The 24,805-nt window shown below is 54.0% G+C and overlaps 1 protein-coding gene across 1 annotated transcript; it reads right to left on the reverse strand.

The window, feature by feature from the left end:
* Window positions 1-1,310: 1,310 nt before the first annotated feature.
* LOC105993987 (interferon-induced GTP-binding protein Mx2-like) lies at window positions 1,311-20,913 on the reverse strand. Its single transcript, XM_013027378.1, is given in 14 exon segments — window positions 1,311-1,625; window positions 4,085-4,324; window positions 5,539-5,615; window positions 7,882-8,040; window positions 9,014-9,155; window positions 9,775-9,841; window positions 9,843-9,895; window positions 10,394-10,472; window positions 12,266-12,464; window positions 13,164-13,302; window positions 13,575-13,729; window positions 15,855-15,992; window positions 17,227-17,419; window positions 20,717-20,913. Coding segments are annotated over 14 exon segments (1,989 nt in total). The 5' UTR covers window positions 20,834-20,913; the 3' UTR covers window positions 1,311-1,394.
* Between the last annotated feature and the right edge of the window lie 3,892 nt (window positions 20,914-24,805).

The raw sequence follows: 24,805 nt of genomic DNA on the forward strand, positions 1-24,805 counted from the left end.
GGCAGGGCCACCAGACAGACTATAGCCAGGCTTTCCCAGAATCCTTTATTTCAGATCCAGTCTTCCCTGTGGCTGGACTGCACTGGGAGCCTCTGGGAGATCCAGGTCGGAGTGCAGAGCAGGTGTGCCGGGTCCCTGGCTCACACACGAGGCCCTAGGGGCAGCGGTGGACCTGGACGTGTGCGCAGCACGCTGTCCGCCTGCCATCCTCTCTCTCTGGAAGTGTCCTGAGGATTAAGGATCATCCAGGTCCACAGGTCAGAAGAGACGTGGGGTGAGGTGTGCAGGGGAGGGGACAGCCTCAGTGGTCAGGCCAGCCCCGCCCCCATTGGGACCCTGTCCAGCGTGGCCGGAAGCCAGCACGGCCTGGAAGGGCAGGGCAAGGCCTGATCACCACATTCCTGGCATCTCTGCAGAAAGGACTGTTCTGTCCAGCCCGTCTCCCTAGGGCAGGTCCCTCCTCTGTGCCTGGTCCTCACCTCCTGTCTCTGGAATGTTCTTGTGAGCTCAGGAGTTTCTCATATCCAGGACATGCCCATCCATCCTGAGCCCCACCCCATGATCTGCCCTCCAGGAGGCGTGGCCTCAGGGGAAGAAGGCCCTGCCCTAGGGTGGATTGGGCTGAGGTGAGAAGGGACCCCTGGTCTCTTCCTGCAGGCCCCATGAAGGAGAGCCATGGGGCTCCACCATGTTTCTGCTGGTGCCGTCTGGCCCCTGATGCGTATCCATGGCTTGTCACTCAGGTGCTGAGCTTGCGTGAAGACCCCTCCCGCCGCCTCTGCTCTGGATGGCTCCTCCTCACCGGCAGGCCAGGACCCGGTGTGAGCCAGGTCAGGGGCCACCAGCATGGAGGAGGCGATGGTGCCGCCCGCCCTGCCTTCCACAGTGGGGGCCGCTTCCCCGTGCTTCACCACACCACTCCTATCCTTCTGTCCTCTTTCTGGACTCAGCCCCAGAAAGGTGGCCTCAGTGCCCACCTGGCCTTTCCTTTAGGGCCACTTCCAATCCCAATATAAAGAGAGTCAGGGAAGGATAGAAATGTTTTATTAGGACCAGATGACACAAGCCCCATAGGCAACCATGGAGGCCAACTGCTACTAAACAAGAAGTCACAGGGGCAGTGGAGTGTGGTCACATGACAAAGTGTAGCACAAGAGAACAAGGGGATGAGGGTGACAGGGTGAGGCCTGTGTCCATCAGGATGGCTCAGCCTCCCCCAGGCCAGCGCTACAGGGTGGCGCCCCCTGCTGGAGGCCATCCTGCTCCATGGGCTCCATGGTGCCTTCCAGCCCTGCATCTCACTGCTGATTATCATGGCGCTGCCATCAGGAGAGTCAGGCAGTCTCCTCGCCCTGGAGTCCTGCTGAGGACCCCTGGGGATGGACAGTGCCCGCTTAACCAGGGAATTTGGAGAGCAGGCAGCGAGCCTGTGCCAGCCTTGCCAGCTGTTCCTTCAGGAGCTTCCTCTTCTCGCTGGTGTCTCTGTGCTCCTTCAGAAGCCAGCCGCAGGCCTCCTTGTCCTGCAGGAGCAGCAGCATGGCCTTCTGCAGCTGCTGGCCGAACGTCTGCAGGACGAAGTACTGGATGATCAGCGGGAAGTGGCTGGACATGCGGCTGTGGACCTCCTGGACGGAAGGGGGAGAGCAAAGTTCAAGGTGGGGAATGAGCTCACCAGCGGGGGCAGGGGGCAGATGGTCATGGAGCAATGTGTGGTGTGGTGTTGGCTGGCAGCAGCGTCCTCTGTGTTGGAGTTAGGGAGTGAGCTGGCCTCTGTTCCCCAACTTCGCTGCTGGAAGAGGAGGTGCTCTAAAATGGGCAGCAGATGCACTCCGCCCCTCATGGCATTGCCAAACCACTCCCTGCATGGAGATCTTCCACCTTCTTTCTCCATCAGCCTCCCGCTCCTTGCAGCAGAGCCATAGGTGGGGCTGAGTCCATGTGTGGAAGGTGAGTTTCACTGTCGTGTCTCCCTCCCAGGCTGCTGTCAGCCCCTCTAGAATGATGTCTACAAGGTGAGCTGCAGGGACGCACCACAAGTCCTGCTAACTCTCTGTGACCCGTTCTTCTCTGGGACACATGGTCCCTTGGGTCTTCACCGATCCAATGCACCCTAAGACACCAGCACTGGAAGAACTCACGCAGAGATGAGAACCAGAAACAGAGGCCATTGTACTCAGAGACAACAGGACGAGTACTGTGACTCCACCCAAAGGAGACCCCTGCATTCTCAGATTTATAAACAGAGGACAATGGTGGTTTAGGAGGCTGCAGAGCCAGGGAAGATCAAAAGGTCTGGAGTTGCGTGGTAGCGAAGGCTGTAGAGCAACAGAAAGATTCTTAATGTCCCCACATTGTGGCACACTGCGGAAAGAAGACAGGAGCAGAGCAGCGGGGGCCACGCAGGTCACTGTCATGTGATCACGCTGACCTGAGGAGGAGAGGCTCCTCAGAGCAGCACCTTGTGTAAAGTGCAGAGGGAGGCTGGGGTGACCCCGAGCCTCTGTGGGGAAAACAGGTTCTTCTAGATGGAACCATCTGCCACCCCCTGGGCCTGGTAGAGTAAAAAACTGAATTGATAGAGATCACGTACACACTGCTGACCATCAGTCTTGGCAATAGATGATGAAAAATAAAAATTCCTCAAGTCCAAACAGAAATGACAAGCAAGTCAAGCCCATGATCCAGAGCCTGTCAGCCTGCTCTAGAACCAGCCCAGACACAGCTGCGGGCAGAGCACATGCTGCACGGCCTTGTCTCCCATCACAAAGGCCTTGGGCCTCTCACCTTGCCTGCAAGGAGCTCGGCTTGTGCAGAGTTTGCAGGGTGGGACTGCAAGTGACGTCACTGTCACCCCACAAGCCCCGGGAAAAGTCCCAGGAAGATGTCAAAGGCCCAGAGATGCCAAGGAAGGCTAAAGGCTAGTGTGGAGGATGACCCAGGGGACTGGGCACTGCCTGACATCAGAGGTGGCCCAGTATTCTGCGTGGAGGCGACCACTTGTGTCCCCAGAAGCCGCGTACTTCAGTACAGCTGGCTCCCAGAGGTCCTGTTGGCCTAGAGCGCCAGGGGTCTCCTGTCCTGCCAGTTCTGCTTAGAGGCTACCCCACAGTAGGCTATGGAAGCTGATGACTGGAAGCCAAAATGACCCTTACAGGGGACCACAAAGTGCTCTATTGTCACAACCACCTGAGCCCAAGCGGCTCCAAGGAAAAGAGCAGGGAGCAGGCACAGCAACATGCAGCCTCTCACCTGCACATGAGAATAGCAACGTGGAGGCTCATGGGGGCTCGGGTCCCTGTGCAATGACATGGGACCAGATGAAAGACCCAGGGAAGGCTGTTCTAAGGTGCGCCATGTGGCTCAGATGGGGTTAGTGGACATTCCCGTCCATGGTCAGCCATGCTCCTTGTGGGTTTCATAGCTGTGTGGGCCTTGTCTTCTCTAAAACGGAGGCGGTCCCTGGGTGGGGCCCTGGGGCTCTGACCTCCCTCCCCTGGCCTCATCGTACTCAGCAGAGCTGGATCCTCCATTTAAGGCCTCACTATCCACCCCTGGAAGACCAGGCCAACCCTGGGTGCCATTAGCAAGGTGCAGCCCAGATCTGCCATGAGAGACCAGGGGCCTGTGTGCAAGGCCCAGATGGACAGCCCAGCTCCCAGCAGCCAAGCCGGAAGATCGCCAGGGGCTTCTGTCCATTCACTCCCATGTCCTGTGTCCCACTCTGTCCATGCTTGTGTGCTCAGGTGAGTAGACATGAGCAACACCTATCCAGCTGGATCCCACCTGAGTCTCACCTGGGCAGCACCTGAGCAGCACCTGGTACCCAGACTCGCCCATGCTCCTCTGGGGCAATCTCACAGCAAGACTACATTTCACAAAGAAGTCACTGGTCCGTCACTCAGCTATAGTCACACAGCCAGGCAAAGCCACTGGCTCTAAGCCACAGCTGCCCCTGGAGCCGCTTCAGCACTGGGGGACAGAACTGGCTTATGGCCATACTACAGACTTACTATAGACTGGACAACGTTAAACACAAAGGCTTAGGAAAGGACCGGCCCTGGGTCTGCTGCATTTGCATACACACCTGATGGTAGGCGCTCAGGTGCTGCAAGATTTCTGCCATGGATGCTTCGGACTGCTGTTTGTTAAAGTGCAGTAATTTCTTTTGTTTCTCCTTCTCTTTCTCCTCCTCCTCTCCGACCTTTGTCAGCACAGCTCTGTACACCTGGTCCTGGCAGTAGACAATCTGCTCCATCTGGAAGTGGAGTCGAATGGACTCCTCAGCAGCTTTTTCTTGCTCTGATCTGATGTCTTCAATTTTGTTCTGTGGGAATAAGAGAATCATGAGTGAATGTCCCATGTGAAGCAAACGCCAGGACAGAGAACCCAGGTCCCCAGCAAGCCCACAGGGTCATCCCATGAGAAGGAAGCCCACCATTTCCTTAGGAAATGCTACTTGCTGGCTTCTCCCACTGGGGACCCTCTCCAGCCGGGGATCAGAACTCCAGGCAACTCTGAGCTTTGATGTCTGAGCAGAGGAATGAGGTCCACTGAGCAAGCTCAGGGAGAGGGACAAGAAAGGACCCAGTGTAGGCTGGTGTGTCCATGTGTGCACAGGGAGAAAGAACCCATGCAGGCTGACATGGCTACCTGTGCACATGGAGGAGAAGGGACCTAGTGCAGGCTGACATGGCTATCTGTGCACATGGAGGAGAAGGGACTCAGCGCAGGCTGACATGGCTACCTGTGCACATGGAGAAGAAGAGACCCGGTGCAGGCTGGGGTGCTCCTGTGTGCACACGGAGGAGAAGGGCCATAGTGCAGGCTGGTATGCCCAGTTCCCACTGTGCTCTGGGCTTTGGAGAGTCAGGGAGCTCAACCCTCACCCTGTCCTGGCCACAGGCCCTGCTGGGCCACCTTGTCCTGCAACCGTGCTCCTCCTCCACCACATCTTACTAGATTCACTTCAAGGACACCTGCTGGGAAACAGCCCACTCGTGGCTCCTGGCTGCAGTGTGGCAGAGCCATTGCCCCACCTGTGCTGGGGGCCCCATGGCCAGGTGAACAGCATGGGCAAGGCCAGCCTGTCCCCGGCTGGGAGGTGGGAAGGGGGTCTCCTCCCCTGGCTCTCTCTCCACACGACACAGATGACCTTGTGACACTGGCTTCCTCCCTGAGTGTCGGGGCCATTTTCTCCCCGTGTCCTCACTCTCCTGATGAGGGCAAACATGGTCTCTGTATTTTCTCTCTGTTTCCCTGTCTCTGTCTCTCTGGTCTCTCTCACTGTGTTGACCACAACGTTCTGGCAGCTGCATCTGTAAGATTCTCTAGTGAGCTTCAATATTTCTTTCTCTAAATACCCACAAGAACCTTCAGATGGTTGCTGTCCAAGAAATCGAGGCTGGAGGCTTGGCTCAGCAGTGGAGCACCCACCTAGTGCCCTGAATTCAAGTCTCATTACCAAAAAAAGGAAAATAAAATTGAAGAAGTCTCTATAGTCAGACTTATTTACTCTTAGTTTAAAAAAATTGGATTTACCTTGGTAGTTCGGTGGAGGTTGAAAAACTTGTCGAAAGTTTGTTCAGAAACCTTTGTGAAGGCCAGTCGGACCAAATCTGATGTAACAGAAAAACGTTCAACAGGGTTAAGACCAGCTAGCCTCTTCATAGATCACAAAACTCTTGAGGATAAAATGCTAAGAAACAAAGACTCTGTCAGGCTCCTCTTCTCTTGTGCTCTTCCTCCCCACATTTGCTGAACCAACTTGAAAACAGCACTATCTCCTGTCTCACATCTACCTCACGATATAGAGTTATGAATACTTTGTAACTTATGTAATACTTTGTGTCAAGAATACTTTGTAACCTATCAGTTAAGTCATCTTTAGTTATCACCAGAATCTAAGGCCAACATTATTTGACAAGAAGTCCAAGAACACATTCTCTGAAGCTGAAGCTGGAATCTATATACTGATTTTTTTGGGGGGGCTGAGATGGGTGAATGCTGATTCTTAGGCTTGAACTCAAGGCCCAGGTACTTTGCTTTAGGTTTTGTGCTCAAGGTTAGCACTCTATCATTTGAAGCACAGCTCTACTTGTGACTTTTTGCTAGTTAACTGAATATAAGAATCTCATGGACTTTCCATCCCAAGCTGGCTTTGAACCATGATCCTCAGATCTCAGGCTCCTTAGTAGCTGGTATCACAGGTGCATGCAACTGGTGCCTGGCTAAATACTAATTTTAACCACCTTTGTTTTGGGATTACCAGGCTCTAAGTGTGACTGTTATTTGGATTTTGCCAGAACCACCAAGACATCCAGGTACAGATAACATAGGTATATTGCCGGGAAAGGGGCCGGCAAGAGTCCTCACAAGGGACAAGTGAGAAGCCGCGCCGGCTATTGTCTGGGGTGACCTATATAACCTAGGAGGTTTAGGAGGGGCTGGAAGGGGCGAGGAGGCAGAGACCCCGGTGTGGACATGTGGCCAGGGGCTTCATCATAGCAGACTAGGATTGATGGCTGCTGTCCAAATAGTAGATAAGGGTCCTGCAGCTGCCCAGACCTGAGGTCACTCTAAGGGGCTCTTGTTGCCTTCTATGGGGGTAGCTGCTCCAGAGAAGTGCCATCCCGAGGTGAAGGGGGTTGGAGGCTGACTGTTTACTGCCTTTGCTATAGAGGCCCAGTGTTGCCTAGGAAGAGAGCATGGTAAGCTGTGGAGAGAGGAAGGAACATGCTAAGCTAAGAGAAGGAAGCTCATTTGGCTAACAGTAACAACCTTTCCTTGAACAAGAGGAGCAGAGTTCATCAAAGTACAATTGGAAGATAAGTGTACAATATTCAGCCACAAGGCAAAGGTGAAATTTACTGAGGGAGCTCTGAGTTCCTCAGCTTCCCTTACCTATGAAAAATGATTATTTATGGCTGAAATGGAAAGTCTGGAGTCTAGAAAAGGAGATTAGAAAGCGGAGGGCAATGTGCAGACAGTGCGGACTCCCTGCACAGGCGGCAATGTTTCAAGGGGGGCTGGAAGTGGGTCTCCTCTCAGGATGCCACCTGGGCTCCTTCTGTGCCAGGCCAGGGGATGTGGACCCCCTTCCCCACAATCACCCTCACGACAGGGATGAAGCTGGTAGTGTATACAGGTGTCTGGTTCTTGACCTTGCTTCTCAGAGATGGCAACATGGGGCGTGTTGAGCCCAAGTAGAAGCATGAAGGAGGAGGGGGAATGGGAGGGGCAGAAAGGAGACAGAATCCTCCAGTGTCTCAGAAGGAGCACATGCCAGGAGTCTCAGAATCCACATATGCCAAGAACATCTCCTGTTCTGCTGAGGGCGCTCTGGTGGCTCCAGGGTAGCTTCAAATGGGAGGTCACAAGGGCCAAGACAGGGGTGTGAGCTCAGGACTTTCACCCCTGCCATCCTGGCCTCCGGTGAGGACAGGAGACATGAGGACAGGATGGACCTGGTTCAGACTGGCTCTGGGCCGGAGTCTCCAATGCCACCTCTCCCTAGCGATGCAAGACCCCAGCCCCTTTACCATCTCCCAGAACTCACAAGGAACTGACAATCTAGTCAGCTCTAGGTTCTGTGATGGACACACCTGGGAAGGAGATTTAGGGGTCAGATGCAGGGGTGGCCTGCCAGGAGGACCATGACCTGGGGCTTGAGGAGGCAGTCTGGACCAAGTGGTGGGGATTCTTTTCAGACAAGCAGTGTCAAAATACAGCTACACCGTTGAGCACCGGGTGGATGGCTAGAGAGTTGGAGACGGGTGGTTTTACAGAGAGTAAGCTGGAGTGTACACTGCAATTTGGCTCTGACTTTGGCTCGAACTTTCCTGCCCCAGCAGTAAAATGTCAGGAGGAGGAGCAGGCACTCACCAGTGACGCTGTGCAGCATGTCCACAGCTGGCTCCTCCAGGGCTTTTATCTCCTGTTTTAAGATTGTCTCGAACATCTTATAATTCACAAATCCAGGCAGCTCTCTGCCTCGGTACTGCCATTCAATTTTCCAGATTTCATCATGCAAAGTGACAAAACCTACACCAGGAAAGAATAGCCTTAAATTATTTAACTAACAATTTCTGGACAGTCTCACTGTATTCTCACTGATGGGAGAAGAGAAAAAATGAAAAGAGAAACACCCACTCCAGAAACACATGTGGGTATGGAGCTGCACGAAACCTGTCTGACTCGACAGGAGCAAAGGCATCCCTGTGCAATATGCTCTCCCCACAACCTCCCATCCCAGGGCAGCAAAAAAAGACCCCGAGGTGCAGGTGGCACTGCCTGAGCTGAGAAAAACAGTTAGTGACCTAGGCAAGAACCAGCAGGCGTATTGGTGGTCTCTGAGTGAAACAGCACCATTGCTAACTAGATCAAATGCTCAGTTCCTTTTCACACAGCAGAACCTGCTTTGTGTGAGACAATGTGGAGTCTGGAGAGTCAGAGGGGGCCTGGCCTGCACTGGGGAGCTGTGGCTGCCTGCCTGCTGCCCCCTCTGTGGGTGGCGTTGTTTACCAAAGGAATTGCTCTTCTTGAGATGGATTCACACACCCGTGGACAATCCAGGGACTCTCAGCATACCTCAGGGCTGCGGGGCTGTGCACGTGTCTGTGCCCAGCACTCCCTCTCATTCCTGCCTCTCTGGCCCAGCAGCTGCTCCTCTCATTTCTGTCTGCACAGATTGCCTCTTTTCTTGCACATGTGGGATTGCCCTCCAATACACCCAGAGGACTGCTCTACCCTTCTCCTGGTGTCTCTCATTCCAATCAGGCCAAGCATCAACAGGACCCATCCACCTCCCAGAGCTGCTGAAAATGATTGTGGCCTGAATTCCTCCCAGTATGTGCTTCCCTGAAAATTGCTGGCCCATGCATACATTTGCTTTTTTGAGGGACTGCCAAGTGGTTTTCCAAACTAGGTTCAATCCACCTCACATTTGGACTGGCCATGTGTGAGGGTCACATTCTCTGCCTCCTCTCCCACCTGTGTCAACCTCAAAGACATTCACCTTTTTTGAAATTACTTTCTATCTTAGCACTCCATGCTTGGAACTGTTTTCGGAGTTGGGTAAATAGCCGTGTCTCATTATCCTTCACATTTTCCTCTCCTTGCATCAAAGCAGTGATGTCCTGGTTAAATGCATTGATTTTCTGTGCAGAAGAAAAGCCACAGTAGAAGTGGAGGTACTTCAAACTCAGGGTTCAAGGTTCACCGAGGGAATGTGAGTTGCTGTTCTCTTATGGGCTACCGTGGAATGATGGGAGAGAAGCAGGTCTGGCAACAGGATACCCCACCTTCCTCTGCCTGCTTCCTGTGTCCTAAGGCAGAGTCCATGAGCTGAGCAGAACTGAACTCTCTATGGAGTCCATCTGCTGCATGTGCCCACCACTCCTTGGCCATAGCTGACCCCCTCTTTAGCACTAAGTGGGCAGAATGTGCTTGGATCAGCATTTGGGAGCGTGAAGACAGAAAGTCACTAGGCAAGGATCCCGATGTGGACAGTGATTTGATTCTCCCACATGGACAGATCCGATGGTCATCCCCACACAGGATGATAGAACTGCTACATGCAGGATGTGTGGCTCCTCCGCTGGAGGATGATCGAAGTCATCCTACTTGCATCTTCCCAAATGGAGGATGATGTGGCCCCTCCCACATGGAGCATGGAGCCCGTCCACAAGCCAGGTGATAGGGCATCCCACACGGAGGATGTGCGGCCCCTCCCACACGGAGGATGTGATAGCCACTATCACATGAGGTAATACTCACTTCTATTAGATAGAATGATTTTTCATTATCATCGTCTGGTATGTCCATGCCATACTTTTGTAATTCCTGTTATTCTTTCATGACTCTCCTTTATTTGGTTTTCCAATGTTGGCAGCGATTTCTGAAAAAAAATAGCAAAAAGTGCAAAACTTGTGAGTGCACTGGCAGTGAAAAGGAGGCCCTGAACTCACTCTGCTGAGCAGCTGAGACCACAGCTGACAGCCCGAAGTCCCGCAGGGGATTTCCTGGCTCATGGGAAGACTTTGAATTCTGGCACTGAGCAAAGGGGTCAGATCCTCACCAGATGCTCTCTGCTCCCCAGTAGGGGGCTGGGGGATGGGGCTGGAGGCTCTGCCACCTTCTGGTGGACAGGAATGCTGGAGAACTTAGAACACCAGCCCAACATCCAGGAGTGACAGGCTCCCAGCCAGAGTGCTTCCAATTCTTGTGGGTGACGGCCACTGAACCCTAGCCGCAGGGCTCCTGATGCCCCCTGCTGCAATCCACACATGCTCCACACTGCCTGATCCTGCACACGCCTCACTGTCAGCATGTGTGTCCCACAACGATGCAGCCCTCAATTCTACTTTCAGAGAACACACGGCCCACCCACACTTACACAGATGTGAGTGATGAGCTCAGAGGTCAGCCTTTCTGCCAGGCAGGGCACCGTGGCCTTCCCATCCTCCAGCAGAACCCTGGAGAGAACACAAGAGAGGGGCCTATTGGCTCAGGTACCCTGACAAGGCCCATCCAGTTACTTCTGGTTGAGTGGAATGCCTTAGGACTGCTTCCTAACAGATGTTCCACCTTGGCCTCTACACAATTGTAGTCACAGGTGAGCAGCTTATATTGCTGCAGCACCCGGAAGGATCCCTTCCAGCTCAGATTATAATTGTGTCCAGGCATCCTGTTATAGTTCTCAAATCTTTGTGATGCACCTGTGCGTCATCTCTCCATCATGCATTCACTCACTCATCTAGCCACCCATTCATCCACCCATTTTTTCATTCATTCACATACCCATCATTAATTGGTTTGTTCATTCATCCCCTCATCCATCCATGGATTTATTGTGTAGCAATGTCTAGTTTCTAACTCAAAGTCATCTTGCCTCAGCCCCTGAGTACTGAGCTAGATTATAGGTACATACCACTGTGCCATACTCTCTTTCTCTCCCCTACTTTGTGTGTGTGTGTGTGTGTGTGTGTGTGTTTGTGCACGTGCCAGCAAGCCCACACACACATGCAGTTTCTGGAGGTAGACCTCAGGACCTAGGCATTGTCCCTTGAGCTTTTTTTTTCAAGACTAGTGATCTGCCACTGGACTAACAACTCCCCTTCCATCTTTTTGGTGGTTAATTATAGGCAAGTCTTACAGACTTTTCTGCCCAGGCTTGTTTGAAGCATGAGCTCAGATCTCATCCTCCAGAGCAGTTAAGATCACAGGCATATACCATTAGCACCTGACCCCCACTCTCTTTAAGTCGAATTAATGATCTGCTTTCAAAAAACCTTCACTTTGTAGAATGAAAGTTGGAAAGGTCTTACCTGTTCTGCAATTGCAAATTTTCATCCATACATTCTTACAAAATGCTTGCCTATTACTGGTATGAAGCTTTAACCTGGACTTGATATGTGCTTTTGGCATTTGTTCCTTCAGCAAATAATTTCTTGTGGACACTGCCCAGCAGAGATGTTTTGTTAAAACATAGAGCGATGCTGTGCTGATCACACGGTGGGACTGTCACCAGGGACTGTTTCTGGGCTTTTGGCCTTTCCTCCATTCTCCTCTATTTCTTTGCAATCAGCTTGGCTAGTTAAGTGCTGCAGCAAGTCTCCTTCGCTCCCTCCATTATTATTTCTGTCTTTGTAGACAATATAAATTCTTTCTTCTTGCAGGCAAGTTCAGAAGTGATCACCAAGGTCAAAACCATACCTTTACCCCCTCACAGTTCACAAAAGCTGAAAACTTCTTTTTATTTTTTACTGGGTCCAGTGGTGGGGCTTGACCTCTGGCCTGGGTGCTGTCCCTCAGCTCTTAAGCTCAAGGCTAGCACTCTACCACTTGAGCCACAGCACCACTTCTGTTTTTTTTTCCTTTTGCTTATGTGGTGCTGAGGAATCGAACCCAGGGCCTCATGCATGCAAGGCAAGCACTCTACCACTGAGCCACCTTCCCAGCACCCAGAAGCTCAAAACTTTTATACACTCACCATCACACACACACTTACCCTCACCCTCACAAACCCCCACACACATAAACCCTCAGACACACTCTGACACATATACACCCTCACCTCCACATACATACCTCACACACATGTATATACTCAGACAACTGCACTCACTCACACACACACACACACACATACACATACACACACACACACAGAGCTCCTCACACAAGACCTCACACTCAAGCACACTCCTAAAAGCTGCTTTGACTGTGGTTTCCCCAGGAGGGACTGGCACCCTTGGGGTGGGCGCACCTGAATTGGGGGTGGTCCTCAAAGAAGGCTCGCTCCTTCTGCAGGGCCTCGGACAGGCTCAGCCGCTGCTGGATGTCCTGCTGACCCCGGCACTTGACGATCATGTAGCCCTTCTTCAGGCTGTACACCAGGTTGTGTACCACATCCACCACCTTGTCTTCCGTCCCTTTGTCTACCAGGTCGGGCTTGGTCAGGATGCCTGTGGGCCAGAGCCTGCAGTCAGAGCTGTGCAGAGTATCATGGTGGGGGCTACCTGACAACTGAGCACCTCTATCTGTGGCAAGAAGGACCCAAGCAGCACCGAACCCTACATCACGGCTCACTGGATCCTGGCACCAGCATGGCAGAACTTCCTCCCGTCCCTGGAGAAATCCCTACATGCAGAGCCCAGACCCCAGGTGGAGGGTGGAGAGCAGACAGGGCCACAGACCCCTGGGCCCGACGGAGAGTGAAGAGTGAGAGCAACCAGGGCCCCCAGGCACATGTAACAAAGCCACCCCCATCTAGGGTGGAGACCTGAGACTCCACACACAGCCCGGCCTTCCTGAGCCCTTTCACCAGGCCAGAGACCTCCCTCCACACATCCCTTCCTCCCTCCTGCACTCTGGCACTACGTCCACCTCGGTGGCTTCAGAGGACAGGAGTTGCTTTCTGTGAGCATCCTGGGCCTTTCTAACAGGAAGGCAAGCGTACAGGGCCACTTGTGTCCATCCAACCAGAGTCCCTCTCAGCTCACTTCCTCTACCTCAGTGGCCACCAAACCTGCTCCTCCTGCCACCTGATGCCCTGCCCTCCAGTGGTGTTGAGCTCGGTTCAACAGGACTCCCAGGACCCCGTCCCACTGGGATCCCGTCCCACTGGACGCCACATGTCACTGTTAGCCGCTCCTTTTTCGCACCTATGGTTCTGTCTCCATCTGGGTCCACTTCCTGGGCCATGCTCAGCGCCTCCGTGGTGGCGATGTCCACGTTGCAGGGGACCACCACCAAGTTGATGGTCTCCTGCTTCTGGATGTATTTCAGGATGAGTCGCTTGATCTGCAAGCAATGACATGCTATGACGCCTGGGAATGGCCCCGGGAGAGATAAGATGGTGAGCACCCTTCCTGCTACTGGGGAAGGAGAGGTTTCCTTGTGAAGTGGCCATGGATTGCTCCTTTACCTCACCTTCTCTATCAAACCATAGGCAGTGATAATGACAACTGGGCACACTGGCCGCACTGGTACCTCCAGAGATCTGTTCAGATGCAGCCCTGAGGACCGGTGCTCTAGGGCAGTGGGCCATCCCCTTCTTAACAACAGAGTCTCACCTGGTAACCGATGTCAGCAGGCTGATCGCCCACGGCCACCCTGGTGATGCCGGGAAGGTCGATCAGAGTCAGGTCGGGGACGTGTGGGGAGCTGACCTCCAGACTGATGAGCTCAGCGCTGATGCCCAGCCCTTGCCCCGCAATGAGCATCTGGGCTGGTAGGAGGAAGAGGAAAGCCATGGAGGTCAGAGAGCGGGTGTACCTGTAGGACTCCACCAGTCCTGCACACCAGCACGTTAGGAGCAGTGTCAACTGGAGGAGGTGAGACCCAAAGAACCCTCACAGTCTCCTGCCATGGCCAGAGTGATCTGCAGACACCTGGGAGGCCTTCCACACACAGACACCCCACGCAAGGTAGAGGGGAACAAAGACAAGCGGGAACCCCTTTGCCAGGAACGGACACGTACAAGGGGAATCAACTCTCTAGGCAGGAACGGGACACTTGTGTTCTGTTAGATGTCATTTCCTTCCTTTCCCTCATAATGATGGCCTTAGAGACCTTTCTTTTCATTCCAAGAGGACACAATTTTCTTTTTTTTTCTTTTTTGCCTGTTGTAGGGCTTGAACTCTGGCCTACGCACTGTCTCTGAGCTCTTCAGCTCAAGGCGAGTGCGCTACCAATTGCACCACAGCACCACTTCCTGGTAGATATTGGAGATAAGAGATTCAGAGACGTTCCTGCCTGGGCTGGCTTGGAAGTGGGATTCTCAGATCTCAGTCTCCTGAGTAGTCAGATTACAGGTGTGAGCCACCACCACCCAGCTGTGGACACCATTTTTTTTCTATTCTTACCATCACCTGCAATGGCTTCTTGGAATGCTTGTTCTGCTCTTGCGCTCAGGGTGCCAATACACCAAAGGACATGTGGAGCATCACCTAAAGCCCCCCAGTACCACGTCCTGATGTGCGGTTGTGACATTAAGGTCTGCTCACTGGCACACGTGCAAAAGTCACGCACAGTGCCAGAAAGTAGCTGAACAGGCAGAGATTGGTAGGGTTCCACTGGCCATCAGACCAGACTGTGTTCTTCCTGACATGCATGGGGACTGTGGACAGAGACCACAGAAAAGGCACAGGGGACTTGTTTCTGGATCTAGGAGCCCAATCCTGTGCCCTGCAGCTCCAAACCTTCCGTGGTAGGAAAGACTACAGAGTTGAAACACAGTGGGTTCCCTTCATGCCTGCACATTCCTCTCCACATTCATCTGACACTTCTCCTTCAACACGGAGCCAGCATGTCAAGTCCGGGATGCACGTGTGACCCAAAGCAACCAATGGGAAGACTGAAGGTGCTTCTTAGGGGCTAGGCCTCAAATGGGACCTAGACCCATCCCTGCTGTCATCATGGATAGTTCCCAACCAGTCTGTCCACCCAGGACAGAGAAGGCCAGCTCAAGCCTCTGAGTGCCCAGAGAGTTGAAGAAGGCCTTGCTAGGCTTCCAAAAGCCAGACCAGCCAGAGCAAGCACTGCCATCAGGTACACACACCTGCTGATTCTTCAGCCGTGATGGATGACACACACCATGCTTTTCAGTTTCCAGTCTAGTAATGCTAAGTGACAGGATTTAACTTCCTGTAAGAGAGCAGACCTAGCTAATTTGTGCTCCCCTTTGACAAAGGCAAGCCTTCTTTTCCTGATTCTGGAATCAGGTCACATCATTGGTACATCCGCAAAGGACTGAAATTTAATCATTTGGTGTTGGGAGAGGGGAGGACTATGCAGGAGGAAGAGGTCTTCTCCTCATGGTGGAAGACACACAGCAGCGAGTCGCCCCCACCTGCACATGTTTCAGACTGATCTCTGTGATTTCATTTGCTGAGATGCACCAGTCACGAGGCTGACCTGCACTGTGCACACGACCACACTTCCTGTTCAGACAGGGTCGCAGGCTGAGCTGCACCATGCACACGACCACACTTCCTGTTCAGACAGGGTCACAGGGTCCAATGGGGCTCAGTGATGGCGTCACCACCCAGGCTGGGACAAGGCTGCAAGCGAAGGCCGTCGCTCCTCCCTGGTGTCCTATTTGCTTCAACTGTGGGGAGCTGACAGGCCCTAGAAGGAGGGGAGCTGCCATCTTTAGCCCTTAAGCCCATGCTATTCTCAGAAAGCAGCTGCAACAGGAAGGAGCAAAGCATTCATCTGGGGTTGGTTCTGAAGACACTGGTCTCTGAAGGGTGAAGGGACAGGAAGCCTATGTGCAGGGAAAATCCCCAACAGAGGGCCACATGGACAGCCACATGGGGCCAATGTGGGACCAGGCAACCAGGACCCCTCACCTTTGTTGATTTCTTTTTCCACACAGGAAGCATCTGTGATCTCCACTTCCTTGCCCTGGTAGCTGATCTTGGCCCTCCACGCCTCTTCCTGCCCCAGCTTCTTCAGCCGCAGCACCAGAGGGCACCTGGTCACGATGCCTAGGAGACCAGCCGCGTGTCAGTCCTGGGTGCCACTCCCAGAGGCCCTAGGAGGCTTTGGCGCAATGGCTGAAACCTCTGCTGAAAGTGGAGCCTTGCTGGCCTCCCCTTCTGATGGCCGGAGGCCTCCTGTCCGGGTCACTTCAGCCTCGTGCATTTGGGAGGGCAGTCACCCAGGGCACTGTGGCTCATTTGCCATGTCAGAGCACCTTCTTCCCTGCGATCTACCGTGAGCTCAGGTGTAAGCCACACTGAACCCTTCCCCTCTCTGTCCACCTACACAAGCTATCCCACCAGTGCCCCTAACCACCATGTGACATAAACCCGCTGTGAACTCCTTCCACATCCTGCCCATGCACTGAAACTGCTCTGTTCCCAAACCATCTCAGGGCTGAGTGCTCACAGGCAGGAATCAAAGACTCTCCATGCCGCACTCTCCTCCTGGGCTGCACCACTAAGCACAGCACCAATCTATCTCCCTATGTGGCTGGCACCTCTGGAAAGGGGCTCAGGAGAGAAACCCACTTATACACACATAGTTCTGGGTTGAAAACTCAATCCCCTAATCAGACCTACACCAATCTACAGCTTCCATTCACCCACACGAGACTCTGTGATAAGACGTTGTCTGGATGGCCTGGTGTTCCCAACCCCATATTCTGCAGCCTGCCCCCACCTCCAACCGTGATGGAACACTGGTGCTCTAAAGAAGCCACCAAGCCAGGGACCAGGGCTCTCTTCTGTAATCCTAGCAAGTCAGACTTTACTGATACCCGAGGATTGCAGTTTAAAGCCCACGCTAGCAAGAGACTCTTATCACCAATGACGCACTAAAAAGCCAGAAGAGGACATATTGAATGGTAGGGGTCAGTCTTGAGCAGGACTCGAGCAAGTGTTCAAGGCCTCGGTGCAAGCTGCAATACAGGTACCAAGGGAAAAAAAGGAGCTACTGAAGCTGAAGGAGGTCCTGAGAGGTCGGACAGGGTCACTGTAGCCCCTACGAGCAGTCTGTATGAGAGGAGGCGCAGCTGTGTCAGTCCTGGGATCCTGCACAGAGGAGAGCCTCCGAGAGCGGGGCCCAAGCCAGCCTCTGACAGCCCAGGGGAACAACCTCAGGGGACACAGGCCTTGATCTTGCACTGCAGTCTCCAGGCCTGTGGCAGAACCTACTTCTGCGGTGGGACACACCTGCCCTGGGAAGCCCTAACAGAAGAACAAGGCTGCAGGATCTCACCACTGCCCCTGGGCAGGGCCACTCCCGACAGGGCCTCCAGCACAGAGCTCTTGCCAGAGCTCTGGTCCCCGATGACGGCAATGGCGGGCAGGGCCAGGTCCTTCTCCACGTCCAGGGCCCGCAGGGAGTCGATGAGGTCTATGCATGGCCGCACCTTCTCTTCATACTGCCTACAGAGGCTGTTGTCCACCACCTGGAGGGGCAAACATGGAGAACCAGCTGTGGCTGCACCCTGTGCCCTCCCCCAATGCCCAGGGTGCGGGACAACAGAAGCCCCAGAGGGGGTGGGAGTGCCTGGAAAGCCCAGACCAAGAGCTACACAAGGACTCAATCTTCACCGACAGTCTACAGCCAAGGGCCCAGGAGGCAAACCTGAAGCACAGGACACAGACAAGAGGCGACAGCAATTCTCTTGCTGCTCTTTTCTAGCTCTCTCTGCTCTCTCTCTGCTCTTTTCTAGCTCTTTCCTCTCTCTTTCCTCTCTTTCCCAGCTCTCTCTCATTCCCAGGCCTTTCCCAGCCACGTGGAATGCCAACCTTGCCTGGTCCCAGCAGGTCTACTGAATAAACCTACCCCTTAACTGAAAAAAAAAAAAAGGAAGAAGAAGCTACAGCAAGGTACAATGTGCTTACAACAAGTGATTAAAACAAGAGTCTGAAGTCAGCTACAAAATGATGGGTACAGGGACCAAAGCACGCTTCACGGCTGGGGACTGCCTGACTGTAAACCACAGGGATACATTTGTTTATTTATTTATTCATGTTGACCTTTGAACCCAAGCCCTCTGCTCTGCTGTTTCCTCACATTTTTAGATCACTGGGGGACTGAAATAAGTCAACCTGGAGTTTTAGGACAATAAAACAGATTTAAATGTAAAACCCTAAAACTAGAAGAAAATCTAAGCCAAGCATTGGTGGTTCACATTTGTAATCCTGGCTCCTCAGGAGGCTGAGATCTACGGATCATGGTTCAAAGCTAACCTGGGCAGAAAAGTTGGTAAGATTCCAATTCATCACAGAAAAAGCAGGTAGTAGAGCTGTGGCTTAAGTGGTAGAATAATAGCCTTGACCAAAAGAAGCTAACAGACAGTGCTCAAGTTCTGAGTTCAAGCCCCAGAACCCACACAAACACACACACACACACACACACACACACATACACACACACACACACACACACACAATCTGTAGATATGGGTTACAGAAGTTTCTTAACTGTTACCCAGATGACCACTTCTTCAAGATGAAGAAATTGAATGCTTAGTTTTGAAATTCCAACTTCAAATTCGTATCAAGAATGAAAAGAAGTGAAAGGGACAAATGTGTGCAACACATACATCAAGCCAGTAGCTTACATGAGGCCCAACAATTGCTTACTAGGGCAGTCCCGGGCTTCTTAGCAGGTGTAGCCACGCTTCTGACTGCTTTTCACCATACACCCTGATTTGTGACAACCAAGATTCGACCATCAACACACACTGTCTGAGTGATGCAGGGTTCAAAGGCAGGGCACAGAGAAGGCAGGATGGAGGAGCAGGTGTGTGTGAATACCACAGATTCCTGCCAAGGCAGGCCAGCACATCTGTAGCTCAGCCTCTGCAGAAGCCCTGGCCCTTGAAGCTGAGCCCCGTTCTACATAGAACCTGAATGCAGGATGAACTGACAGTCCCTTGTCCTTGGCAACTTATTACATCTCTCTAGCAGATTGATGGCTCTTTGCTGTCAATCAGTGCATGTCTGTGCACTATGTTGAAAGCTGAGTCTCTCTCCCTCTTCTGCTACCCCTTGACTCCACCACGGTCTTTGGGAACACATTTTCTGCCCTTAAGATCAGAGTCTGCTGCAGCCCCAGCACCAGCTGTGGGCCCTGGCCTCCAGCCCCTTCCAGCCTGTGCTGACACTGCAGGCCTGGCACTGCTTTCAGAACCTCAGTTCTGCTGTTGCCCAGCAGTGCAGCTGTTGGATGAGCAGTGCCTGTCACCCAGGCTGGGCAAGACCAGCAACTCCCACAAATGGGCATGCTGCAATGAGACTTCAGATGTCCCCAAGGGCAGAGTGAGGCAAGTGTAGTCTCCCATAGCCGATCTTGGGAGGTGCAGGGACATGAAGAGGCAAGGCCTGGTCATGGGCACCCCCGCAGGTGGATATTTGGACCACTGTCCCCTTTTATGTCCCAGCCACATGGTCCCACCTTGCTGAACTGTGAAGGCAGAGCAACTGGGAATGGCCTGAAACTGTTCAGATTGCTTTCCAAATGAACCTTCTCTCTTTACAAGCTGCTCATCTGAGGAGTTTGTTACAGTGCTGCACAGCTGACTAACACAGTGGGTGTGAGTTATTCCTGTCCCACATCTGAAGGAACAAGCCAGGCAAGAGGGGTAGGAAGGGACCACCAGTAAAAGGTAACCAGGGACTAGACGGGGAGACAGGCTCCCCTGCTCATACTGTCACCTTCAATTCTGCAGTCCATTTTGCATGAAAAATTGGGCAGCGCTCCTGAAAAATGTTCCATCTCAGAGCTGAAAAACAATGGATCAAGGAAGGAAGAATTTCCCAAGACTGACAGTGGGTAAGGTCGGTGTGGGAACCCAGTGAAGGTGGGTTGATCCCACAGCCCATGTTTGCTTTCCACCAAACAGGACAGCGAGGCTGCTCTGACAGGGAGGACTCATAGGGTATGTAGCAGGAGACTGAGCCATGGATGGACACGGGACAGCACAGTGCTCAGCGGTTTCAGGGCCCAGCTAGCTCCTGCAAGATGCCAGCAGTGGCTGCTGGTTTCCCAGACCAAGATGACCCCTTCGGCTATGGCACAAAGTCATTTGGTTGTTCCTCACCAAACCCAGGGAAGGGGTGGCAGATCCAGGTGTGTGTCATGCCCCTGGAGGACAAGGAGGCCATCGGCTGGCAAGGCCCCATCTGAGTTCCTGTGTGTCCTGAGGGTGTGTGCTAGCATGCATTCCTCTGAGGGGATGGAGGGGGCCCCCCCTTCCTCCATGCAGGGCAAAGGTCCTGCACCTGGTGCCACTCTGGGGCATGGTTTTTGGGAAGTGCCATTCATGCTCCTCCTAGTTAATTGTGTAGAACTAAGCCTCAAGACTCCTGTGTCTTTTAATGGAGCCCCACCTGCATCTGGCTTTCTCTTTTGTTACCTTGAAGAAATCGTTAGAGGTTGCTAATTCTCCACAGTCCCCAAGATGGTCAACTTTCTGTCCTGTGGCTGTCCCCTGACCACCGACTTACCTTCTCTGCCCCTAGATAAGTGTCTGATGTTTTCATAAACTTTATCTATACCCACATGGTATGTTCCCTCTCTGCCAATCAGACACCAAGTTCCCGGGTCTCGCTGTGTGAACAGCAACAAGCAGTGCATGTCTGTGTACAGTGTTGAAAGCTGAGTCTCTCTCCCTCTTCCACTACCCTCTTAAGCCACAGCCATCAGAACCACACAGCTGAGTTCCCTGTGGAGACACTGTCACACAGCCACATACCGTGTTCTCATGTTCCTCTGATTTGTCAGCATCTCCATTTAGTAACTGATGAGTAGATATTTTGGCTGAATTCTTGGTTTTTGTTTTTTTTGGAGAAGGACTCATCTTCTGCCTCATGCTCCTATTGCACGTGGGGTGAGGTATAAGAGTAGAATATCACCAAGTCTGCAAGCCTCAAGGCTGGCTGTGATGCTCCTGAGAAAACAACATTCCGGTGATGAGTATTCAGGAGCACTCAGCCCTCCACTCATGACCATTCACAAGCCTTCTCCTGTGGCTCCCTCCTGCCTTCCTCTGGCCTGCCCTCAGGTTACTGACTTCCAGACCAGTGTCCTTGCATCATTATTCTGTTAAGAAACGGAGAATGGGTCCCTTTCCCTTGCAAGGAGGTGGGTGGGTACTATAATAGATGACCTTTTGTGTCTCTGTGTGTGTGTGTGTGTGTGTGGAACACGCACGCGTGTGTGTATGTGTGGGCGTGTATACACACAGCTGGTCCCGGGCTTGAATACAGGGCCTTGTTGATATTCCCACTTCAGCCATAGCTCCACTTTCAGCTTTTTACTAGTTCACTGGAGATATGTGTCCCTTGGATTTCCCTTCTTGACTGGTTTTGAAATACAACCCTCAGGTCTCAGCCCCCTGAGTAGCAAGGATGACATTCCCACCATACACAGCACCTTCCCTAAAGTGACCCATTTCAAAGGCTTGCACCCAGGATTATGGTTCCACTTGGCCAGGTAAAACTGGAGTATGGGAGTCCACCCTGTGCTTTGTCTCATCAAGTGAGAGTCCCTGGAGGATAATTCCTGACTCTTGTCTGTCAGGAACTCAGGTCACATCTTTCTATAGTCACATCTGTGCCCAGGGAGTCTCGGCAGCAGGGAGGCCTGCCCCTCCAGTCACTGCAGTCCAGCTGCTCTGCTCAGGGAACTGCGTGAACAAGGCCACCATTGGACTCTTACGACCATCACCTCCTAGCCATTAGCTCAGATCACTCCTGCAATGTTTCCCCTTTCCGATTCAATGAGAAGCCTGAGAAGAGGCAGACCCCTTCCCAGCCTTCTCCTTCCTAGTGCTCTTTCCTCTCCTCTGAAGACCCCACAGTCTAGAGCCTAGCATGCACTCCAGCGGCTGTGCCGCATCTCATGGTCATGGTTAGCAAGAGGGAAGAGCCCACTGCCCTTAGCACTTTGCAGTCCACCAAGGGCACGTCTGGGATCTACTCAGGCTCCTGCAGTGCTTGTGGGTGGGTGGGTGGGTGGTGGGAGGAGGTGCCTCTCCACTGCAGAGCCAGGCACTGGGAGCTGGCAAGATGAGGACTGTAGGGAACATGCACCCACCCTCTGCCCTTGCTGGACACTGGTCCCTGTGGTGGGGTGGGCAGCCTCAGGAAGCCCCTGCGGTGCTTTACACAGTGAGGATGCTTGCTCAGCCATGACCAGAACAGGAGCAGGTGGGACATGTATTGTCCCACCCCACTTCCTGTCCAGCCCCACCAAGGGCCTGGAACTTTCCCTAAGGGGACAGTCTAAGGGCAAAACAGCACTGGAGGACTCACCTGCCCTTTTCTCCTGCTCTGTGCTGACTTCAATGACCTGCCATTTCAGTGGTTAGGAGCAGAAGAACCTCCTGCAGCTCACCCCCCCAACACTGCCTCCCCCATCTGATTGAGGCTCCAGAGGGAGGCTCCCAAGGAGGGAAGGGGGGCTGCAGTCAGAGTGGTGCAGGCCAGCAGAGGAACTGCAAAGCAAAGAAGTGGTTAACTTCCTGAGCTGTTCTGGGAAACCTATGGGCTAACAATGGGAGTTAGCATCCTGTGATCCTGATCCCCCAACTGTGAGTCACAATTTGACCAACTTGGAGAATCGCATAGGAGGGGAGGCAGCAGGTTCATCACCCTCTGAGCTCCTGACATACTTCAGGAAGGCCCTGACTCCCTCCATGCCACACCCCACATCCTCCCCGTGTCCTAGCATGGACTGAGGGCAGCGACCCCCTCCCCCCACACCCCCCACACCATCGGGGTCCTAGCATGGACTGAGGGCAGCGACCCCCTCCCCTCACCCCCCACACCATCGGGGTCCTAGCATGGACTGAGGGCAGTGACCCCCTCCCCTCACACCCCCCACCCCATCGGGGTCCTAGCATGGACTGAAAGCAGCGACCCCATCCCCTCACACCCCCCACACCATCCGGGTTCTAGCATGGACTGAGGGCAGCGACCCCCTCCCCCTCACACCCTATACCATCGGGGTCCTAGCATGGACTGAGGGCACTGACCTCCTCCCCTCACCCCGCACACCATCCGGGCCCTAGCATGGAGGGAAAGCTGCGGCCCAGCTCGCACCTCAGAGAAGCCTCTCCCTCTGGGAGGGCAGCAGCAGGAGGCATTTCCGTGCCTCCGCCCTGCTTCCTCCCCGGCCGGGCCCCCAGCCGTCCCGAAGCCCCTCGGACCCCTCTCCGAAGGCTCCGGGACCGGCCAGGCAGGCGCCGCGCGCGGCGGGGAGGGACCCAGAGAGGCGGGTCCAGGCGGGCGGCCCCACCCCAGCCTCGAGGGCAGCTTCAGGCCCAGAGCTGCTACCGCACCGCCCCTTCGCCCTCAGGCGGGTCTGAGCCCACCCAGGCTCGCCAGCCTTGGCACCCGCATCGCCCTTCCCAGGCCTAGAAGCCTCCAGTGCCTGGCGCCAAGGGGCCTCACTCACCCGTCCGGGGCGGACAGCTGAGGGGCAGCATTCTGAGGGGAGCCGGGCGGGCAGGGCTTTTCAACTGGCCCGCCGGGCCCCGCCCCGACCCCGCCCCCGGCTCTTGAAGGCAATAGCTTCTCTACTCCAGCTCCCTGCCTGGCCCCGCCCCGGCCCCGCCCCCGGCTCTTGAAGGCAACAGACTGCTCCTCTCCACCAGGCCCCGCCCCGGCCCCGCCCCCGGCTCTTGAAGGCAATAGCTTCTCTACTCCAGCTCCCCGCCTGGCCCCGCCCCGGCCTCGCCCACGGCTCTTAAAGGCAACAGACTGCTTCTCTCCACCAGGCCCCGCCCAGGCCCCGCCCCCGGCTCTTGAAGGCAACTGCTTCTCTACTCCTGTTCTGCACCAGGCCCCGCCCCGGCCCCGTCCCCGGCTCTTGAAGGCAACGGACTGCTCCTCTCCACCAGTCCCCGCCCCGGCCCCGCCCCCGGCTCTTGAAGGCAACAGCCTCACTGCTCCTGCTCCCCTCCAGGCCCCGCCCCGGCCCCGCCCCCAACCCTTGAAGGCAGCAGACTGCTCCTCTCCACAAGGCCCCGCCCCGGCCCCGCCTCCGCCCCCTCCCCCTTCCCCTCCAGCTCCACTGAGGGAGAAATGAAAGTCTGGGAAACCTAAACTCCACTGCCCAGGAGCAGCAGGCCAACAAACAAAACTGAAACTGATGAGGTCTAGGAAATCCTGTGCCTCCTCTCTGTCCCCCTCCCTCTCTCTCCCTCTCTCTCTCCTCCTGTCTCTTTCTCCCAGTCTCTGTCTCTCTCATTACAAGTTACCTGAACTTTGGGTCTGGCTTGTTTCTGCTCACAGCCTGGCCGTCTGCCACCTGAACCACACCTCCAGTCCTGGTTTTTGCCATAAACACAGCTCACCAAGAGTGCCGAAATTAGGGGTCCCCCTGTCACACCCTGCCTAGCTCCAGTCCTGGGTCCGGGCCTACCCAGGGGGGTTGACAGGTGTGGGTACAGAGGTGTGAGTGTAGAAGGGGGGGTGGAGGTCCCCAGGCACACTGCAGTTCCTTTGCTGTGTGGGGTCCTTTTCTGGGCCAGACTCCCCAAGCAAGGAGGCCTGAAGGACAAGCCCAGGAGTCCTGGGATTCTCCCATGAACCACCATTGTTGTATCCCAATCAGCAAGAACACTAAGGATGGAGCAATGATTAGCCAAATTGCAGGGGTCTTGATTGCAGAACCCAGCAAGTGCAGGGGTATAGACATCCCTAATCGTGCAGCCCGAGACACCCAGAGGTCCTCATTTAAAGGCAAAAGCGGCATGCTTTTGGACAAACAATGTGCAATATATTTGTGTTTTGTTTCCGAAGCATTCACAGGACTGAAAACAAGAAGGGAATATGAG

The sequence above is a fragment of the Dipodomys ordii genome, unplaced genomic scaffold, assembly GCF_000151885.1.
Source record: "Dipodomys ordii isolate 6190 unplaced genomic scaffold, Dord_2.0 Scaffold103, whole genome shotgun sequence".
NCBI lineage: Eukaryota > Metazoa > Chordata > Mammalia > Rodentia > Heteromyidae > Dipodomys > Dipodomys ordii.